General features: G+C 37.2%; 1 protein-coding gene across 2 annotated transcripts in view; it reads left to right on the forward strand.

The window, feature by feature from the left end:
• The window catches only part of Lhfpl1 (LHFPL tetraspan subfamily member 1), a 99,820-nt gene extending 97,183 nt beyond the window's left edge, over window positions 1-2,637 (forward strand). The window contains exon 4 of one of the 2 annotated variants that reach the window (XM_004640019.1): window positions 2,170-2,637. In XM_004640019.1, the coding sequence (XP_004640076.1) occupies window positions 2,170-2,351 (182 nt within the window). In that variant the 3' untranslated portion in view covers window positions 2,352-2,637. The remainder of the gene's footprint in view (window positions 1-2,169) is intronic. The other variant, XM_023699925.1, reaches the window with a different exon arrangement.
• The last annotated feature ends 5,484 nt before the right edge of the window (window positions 2,638-8,121 follow it).

Consider the following 8,121-nt stretch of genomic DNA (forward strand, 5'->3'; position numbering starts at 1 on the left):
TTGGTGGTACTAGGGATTGAACTCAGGACCTTATGCTTTCCAGGCTGGTGATTCCACTGCTGAGCTATATCCTCAGCCCCAGTAATTATTTATTTTGATACATCATAAAATAGTGGCTCTTCTTTCTCTGAGCATTATTAATTTTTGAAAGAATGCTTAAAACCCACAAATCCTCTAAAGGAATCTAGTTTTGATAAAATATAAGGTGATTTTATTTGCTCTTTCAAGTTCTTACACTAGGGAGCAGCACAACATTTACATGTGCATGTATGATTTCTTTCACTTATGAGTATGGTCTCTAGTTGCATCCATTTTTCTAGAAAAACCTAGAGTTTATTTTTCTTTATAGTTGAGTAATACTTCAATGTATAAAAATGCCACATCTTTTTTATCCATTCTTCAGTTGATCAACATTTGTATTTAACTAGGAAAAGTTGCAGTGCTATAAACATGGATGTACATATATCTCTTTGGTATGATGTTTTCAGTTTTTCTGGAAAAATATCTAGAAGGGGAATACCTGGGTCGAACTGGACCTCTAATTCTAGTTTTGTAAGGAAGCTACACATTTATTTCCATAGTTATTGTATCAGTCTACACTCCCACCAGCAGTGGAAAAGGGTTCTTTTGCCCCGTAGCCCCTCCAGCATTTGTTATTGATTGACTTCTTGATGATAGCCATTCTTTCTATAGTTTGACTTTGTTTTCATTTTCATTTCTCAAATGACTAGTGCTGTTGAACATTCTTTTAATGTATGTATTTGCCATTTATATTTCTTCATCTAAGAAGTGTACACTCATCTTAGATACCTATTTTTGGACTGTGTCTTTGAATTTTAGCAGCCTGATATTTTTAATTGTTTATATGTTCTGTTCAAAGAGAAGTAACTATTGGGATGAAGGAAAGGAGAAAAAAGAAGGAAGGGAAAAAGATATATTTAGTTTGGATAATTGTACTGCTAATTTCTGCTAGTCTATTCAAAAGAGCAGTTAGTACTTAATTTTTTTTCACTTTTAAATTTTTTTGACTAATTTTTCATGCTTCTATCTGGTAATCTGAATCACTAATTTGAAGAAAGCAATATGCAGTATAACAAACATTGTTGAATTCCTATCATTTTGTTTAGTGAAATTCTGCATAATTTCTAATTTTTCCCTATTTTTATTCTCTTTAAAAATGTGATATCCAATTACATATCACCTTGATGGCTTGTATCTTGATATGCCCAGTAAGCTTCATGCACTCATAGATTGGACTTTTTAGAATTTACAGATCTAGGGTATGTGATACTGGGATTAAGGATATCTGGTAATTCAATTAGTCCAGTGATTGGAATTAGCATATTTTTGGGTGTGGCTGAGTAGATTTACTGAACACAGAATCCCTAACCTGGATATGAGTGGCACAACCCGAGACACTTGTAGCCTGCATGAGATTAAAAACAATGGCAGGCTCACCGTTTGCTGCTGGTGCCCTTTACCTGCCATGCCATGAACTGTTTATTCTCTGTGATATTCCTCTTCCATGCCACCCTGCCTTGGGGCTGGGCAACTATGCACTGAAACTTCTATAAACTGTAAGCTGAAATGAACCTTTCCTCATTCAACTCGTGGGTGTTGGTTATTTTGTCTCAGCAATGAAAGAAAGTAACTAAGACAAGCACTTTGGTTAAAAGTGTGGAGCTTTGTGGTTACCATGCACCAGGGTTTATAAACTAACTCTACCATTTTCTTTGTTGCATGATTTTTCACAAATAATCTTCATTTCAGTTGGCATATCTTTAGTAGTTCAAGGATAATAATAATACCTATCTTATGTAGTTACTGTGATGATCAATGTGTAAGGAGTTTAGGATACTGTTTGACACTTAGTCAATTTGTTCTTGCCATCATTGTCATTAGACTGCACCACACTATCACTACCCATGTTATCCTTAGGTTCCACTTCAACAGGAAAAGTAATCTTATAACCCCTTGCTGAAAGAAGCCAGAAGTAGCAAAGGAAGAAATGGGAAACTCAGTTGCATTTACTACTTCATGTTCTACCGTAACTATAATATCTTAATGTAAAAATGTGACTACTGTACTTTCAGTGAATATTTCTATAGTTTGCTATGAAACAGAATATATGATACCACAATTCCCAAGTATGTGTCCCTGTTTCCACAGGTACCTGTCAGCTTGGCTGGGCCTATTACTGTGCTGGAGGTGGAGCAGCTGCAGCTATGTTGATCTGTACTTGGCTCTCCTGCTTTGCTGGAAGAAACCCTAAGCCTATCATGTTGGTGGAGAGCATCATGAAGAACACCAATTCTTATGCCATGGAGCTTGACCACTGCCTCAAACCTTGAGATTTGAAAGAAGACTGATTGGAGAGGGTGGGACAGGGAAGGGGATGGAACCTGGAAAAGAGGTATTAAAGCAAGATTAGGCCAATTTGTATCTACTGTCCAATAGAGCAGCCTAGTATTTGCATGCTTTTAAGTCATCTGTCATTTACCTTTGCTTTCTTATAAACCAGTGGGTCAGTCACTATTTACAAAATTCACCTACAACAGTAATTCTCTTGAACATTTAGTCAACCAGTGAGTAGCCAAGGATGCCCAAATCTAAATGTGCCCTTTTATAAAAAATAAGGAGAAGATACTCACTTGAAATGTAATTGCAGAACCAAATATCTCTTTACTGTTCTTCAGCTCTTGTCTTCTATTTATCTTAAGACTTAAAGGCCAAGTCAGAACAGTTGTAAAGGGAAGGACCATGATAGAGACAAGGATAGATCCTACCACTTCTTTTGATATTTATTGCCATCCACAGACATTTTTGCAAGTACTCAGTGAAATATTTGTGACTTTCTTAGGGCTGCACCTTTGCCTAATTTTTTCCCTTCACAGTTGTGAGGAAGGTTATGGAGTGGAGAATTCCCTGTAAGAAAGGCATTAATCATGAATGCTTGCATATAATCTGAGGCTCCTTCTGCATTATAATTTAGAATATTCATAGGTATTCGTTTATTTTGTCCTGGTTGGGTAACTAGCATCAAAATATGGTAGCAAATATTTCCCCATCCCTTATGGAAATGGTTGCTCTTCATCAAATGTTCTAAGAAGAAATTAACATTTGTTGAGTATTCAATAAATATGAATTTACAGTGATGATGAGAAAGATATTTCCACTGATCCATATTGAAATTTCTATTAGAGTTCACTAAAATTGACTAGGAAATCTTCAGTGGCACAGTGGTCCTGTTATCAGTCACCCCTGGTGTTGATACAAACTTCTCTGCCTATTTCAATAACTGCTCATTAAATGATCTCTCCATCTGAGTTAAGTTCAACATGAAAGAACAGAGCCCTGATGTCACCTGAGGCTGGTGCATTTTTAGGCGTGACCTTTATCTCATCTGTACTCATGCCTGACATTTGGTATAGAATTAGGTATCTCTCTCCTTTGGGCAAAATTACACTCATTCCTTCCCTCAGTTGATTCAGGCTAAATTTATTGATCCATATTCAAAATGTTGGGGTTTGTGGAAGGCCTGTGACTCAAAAGACCAGCTCATGTGCTATTCTTAATTTTTACTGCCTGCTTTGGATACATCCCTATCTAGAAGGACAAAAAAAAAAAAGAAAAAGAAAAAGAAAAAAGAAAAAGAAAACTTTCCATGGATAATATTCTTCCTTCAAAGAGTCAGGATTCTCACAGTGACCTTAGGTCCATAAGACAATTCAAGCATATATTGCACTGAATTCAGTTCATTCATTCACTCAGCTACTCATTTAGTATCTATTTCTTGAGACTCTTACTATAAGTCATGTTCTATGTTACATACTAGTACTAAAAGAATGAAGACAAAGGTTTTAATCCAAAAAAGATAGTAATAAGATATTGACAGACAGAAAATAATTGCCAGTATATCTTAGGTGCTAGGAAAATGAAGAGAAACTAAAGGATCTCAGAGAGGCCAATCAAGCAGTTTTAGAGTGGTGGGATTCATGGAAAAGTTTTCCAGAAAATATGTCTCCTACGCTTGGTCTGAGAGATGAACAGCAGGCATTAATCAGCAAAGGTAAAGAACACAGTAGGCAAAGATCTGTGTAAGCAGAAGCATAAAAACCACATGCAGATGTAAAATGGGTATTAAAAATAGGCAATAAAAGCTGAAGATGAGAATGGAAACAGTTGACCATTGTAGTGCAAAATAATAATTTGGGCTTTAACCTAAGAAAAGATCATTGAAAGAGAAGGGACATGAACAAGTCTGCATTTATCCAAGGATCAGTCCGGCTATAATAACAAGAATGAAAGAAGATAGAGAGAAACCAAAGGTTTTTTCATAATCTAGGTATAAAAGTTCAAGTCCTGAACTCAATTAGTGCCTGGGTACTAGATTAGATAGATTTGAAAAAAGATACAGTTTAAGCATTCCTAATCTGAAAATCTGAAATTTTAAATGCTCCAATACCCAAAGCTATATAAGTGTCATGTTGGTGCTCAAAATGTTTCAGAGCATTATAGATTCCTAACCTTAATTTAGGAAAACACAGCGTATGGCGAACATGTAGCATGCTTAGTTAGGAAAAGGCATATCATTTTCTTTAGGAAAATTAAATGTGATCAAGTGATCTCTTTTTTGTAGTTTGAGGTAAGGAAGGCTCAATTTGTAAAGTCTATGCAAATATTCCAAATTGCAAAGAAGGTATAAAATCAGCAACATATCTGGTCCTAAGCATTTCTCTTCAACCTACATGTAGGAGGTACTATAGGATTTAGTGTGTAATGGACATGTGTAGGTAAAAGCAAGTGTAAATATTGGGAAGACCAGTCTGGCATATGGTTTCAGTCAGCAAAGTGAGGAATACAAGAAAAATAACAGATTAGAAAAAAACCCTGGTGATTAAATTCATGTCAAGTATTATCTCCCTCAAGGAAGTAGATTAAGTTTTTAAGGTAAAGCAAGCTGAACATACCTCATTGGGAGGAAAGGAATGTAATTGGGATTGTAGCATTCCATTTCCCTAAAAAAGATGACTAAGAATGGCTAAAATTAAAATGGAGCTGGCTCAATCCTCATTTTTATTGCATTGACTCAGTAATGTAACCTTAATTTAGGAAAACACAGTGTATGGAGAATATGTAGCATGCTTAGTTAGGAAAAGGAGTATCATTTTCTTTAAGAAAATTAAATGTGATCAAGTGATCTCTTTTCTTCTCTGTCATGTTAGGGAACTTTTTGTAATTTTTCAGAATAGAATTTGTGGAAATGAGTTTTTACATCAAAGTCCTGACAGGACAAAGATGTTATATTCAGGGGACTTAGTTGACATGAATTTAATGAAAGAATTCTTTTGGGGTGCACATAGAGTTAAAGGAACCTAAAAGTGAAGTTAAGCAGAAAGAGGCTGAACAATGGGGATCCATCATCACCCCTAAGACTGAAGAAGTGACAAGAAGTAACAGTGTTTTTCTAATCCAGCAGGAACTATAGCTGTGTGGGATGGGCTGTCAGATAAGAGTTGTGGCTTTAGGTAGCACAATGTAATCTAAGTATAGTAGAGAAGGAGATGAGAGATAAAATCGACGCCTCACTTTCTTTCTGTTCTCCAATTTTTTTCCAGTACCCAGATTTAGTCAGATACCAGCTGGCATAGAAGTCTTTTACTATAGTCCACTGATGTCAGGCCATAGCAAGGGAAGAAAAAAAATGAAGCTTGAGAGTTTTGGGGTGGGGGGGTGAATGTAAAATAACAACTTTAGTGTGTTCTTAGACATAACATTGCCATTGTCTTGTGATTCCCCAGAAAGTATGGGATTTGCAGCCCTTCCTGGCCCAAATAACTAATTAAACTGTGCAGATATTATAATTTAAAAAGGAAGGGGTTAATTTGAAAGAAACATTTAAAATAACTATTCTTGTAGGAGTCAGTTGTTGATAGAAGTTAGTTGGAACATCTCCTCTTTTCTAGTTAAAAGAGATAAGATTTAAAAGGCATTCTTTTTCAGTGAAGAAAAAGGCTTTCAGGAGCTTATATTCAGAGAGGGAGTGAGCACTATGTTCAATTTGAATTTAAGTTTCTCCCTCACTGGGTCTGGTCTCTTTTCTTCTAAGCCTTGTTTTGCATAAATATCTGACTGGTCCAGATTTTTTTGCCTGTGGCCTGGAACAAACTTTTAGAAGTTATATTTCCCTCTTTTGGTTGCTATTGTGCAGGGACGGAAGAGAAACTCAGAGATTCTTGTTTTTCCCATAGTTATCTGATTGTCGTGCTTCTTCCAATTATGTGCAGACTATATGCCTAACCGTGGGTCCTTTCTAACCTTGGAATCACTCCCATCTTTGGGAGAGAAAGGGGAGGGAATGAGAGATATGAGGCTATTTATTTAGCTTCAGCGTGGATGGAATATTTTCAGAGCCCATTTAGCAAGACGCTAATCAAAAATCAATACTGGATGAGTAGCAATTGATCAAATAGTACGTCTTTGTAGATTAAAATTTTTACACCTGGGTGTCAAGTTCTAACTCATCTATGTTAGTCTGTTGGGAGCATAGCCTCTCTCTAATGTCACTCCTTAACTTTTGATCCCAGAGGAGTAGCTATCTCCATTCACTTACAACTGCTGATGACTTTCAGGCAGTGGGGTCATATCTTGCAGTAATATGTGCCCCAAACCAAAATGAAAAATCTCTGGCCTTTGGGAAAGGAAACTGGATTTTTCCAGAGTAGCTGGCAATATGAGGTTTTAGCTGGAGGAGTGGAAAGCCTGGTAGGATGAGGCAGCAGGAAAATTTATGAGAAGCAGAGGCTTTGCACACTGTCAAATAAACTACATTAAGAGGAGAAGTTTCTCTCTTTCAGAATGACAGAGAGGAATACTGGAAATACTGTACCAGTCGCCTTTTTCACACTATAATGAAGTAGCTGAGGCAGGTTAATTCTGAAGGAAAGCAGTTCATTAAGTACAAAATTCTGGAGGCTCAAAGGCATGGTGTCTGCATCAGCACAACTTTGGCCAGGACCTGCTCAATAGTACCATATCATATTATATGGCAATGGTAACACTGCATATGAGTAGAGGAAGCCAGAATGAGATTCAAGTGTCAGGTTCAGGCTTTCATAGCAACTCTTTCTCAAGACATCTACAAAGAGGTTGCAGCAGAACTGCTTTAGTCCCTTCCAAAGGTAGGGTCCTCAGTGATCCAAGGTCCTTACGTGTGGTTCTACTACTTAAAGATTCCACTTCTGCAAATTGTCACAGTATGAATCAAGTTCCTAAATATGCACCCTTGTACTTCCATTGGGTGTGTAAGGAGTACACACATCCACATCATAAGAGATGCTTTCTACACACTAGAGCATTCATGCTATGTAGAAACACCAATATAGAGAAGTTTCAGGATTGCTTTTGGTCCCAAGGCAGCTACGTGATGGGGGAAAATGAAAGTATCAAGAAAGCTGATAGTGAACAGATTTTATAAAAATGAAAGGCACCCTACTTAATGGCTTGAAGGGAAAGGTGTGCTATTTCCAGAACTCACAATCAATCTCCAGCTGGGTCCAATAAAGCTTTCTTAATAGGCAGGAGGCTGGACCCTTCCAAGGAATCCTTTCCACCTTGTGTCCTTGCTTTAAGAGCATTTTCTGAGCTGGAGGGGAGCTGGAGTTAAAGAATGCTTATTAGTGGCCTCTTTCTCAGATGTGGGAAAATGTGTTTTTGGCTTCAATTTTCTTTTTATCTACTTATGAGATTAGGTCCTCTCAGGGTTGTTCTACTTTCTAAATGCATCAAACCCCCCACTGAGTACTGCAAGTTAACAGCAAATAAACAGTTGCTATGTGTGCACACAAATGATTTTGATTTTCATTGTAGGAGTTGCTTATATAAGAGGCAGGAGAAGGGGGAAACAAAATACTCTGTTTTGACTGCAGCACTATATCCTGTTCCCTTTCTAGAAAGGAGGCCCTGCAGAATAGTACTTGGGAGATGGGCGCATTTAGGCCAGCAGGCTCCCATGTAAGTCTCACCCTGAAATTGGCTTCCCTTCATTTAGTGTTTTCTGAAGTGGTGGTAGCAACTACAGATGGGGAAAAATGTTCAAGAGGAATGAATCACAGGGGCAAT

This window comes from Octodon degus, unplaced genomic scaffold (genome assembly GCF_000260255.1).
Source record: "Octodon degus isolate 3935 unplaced genomic scaffold, OctDeg1.0 scaffold00117, whole genome shotgun sequence".
NCBI classification, from domain to species: Eukaryota; Metazoa; Chordata; class Mammalia; order Rodentia; family Octodontidae; genus Octodon; species Octodon degus.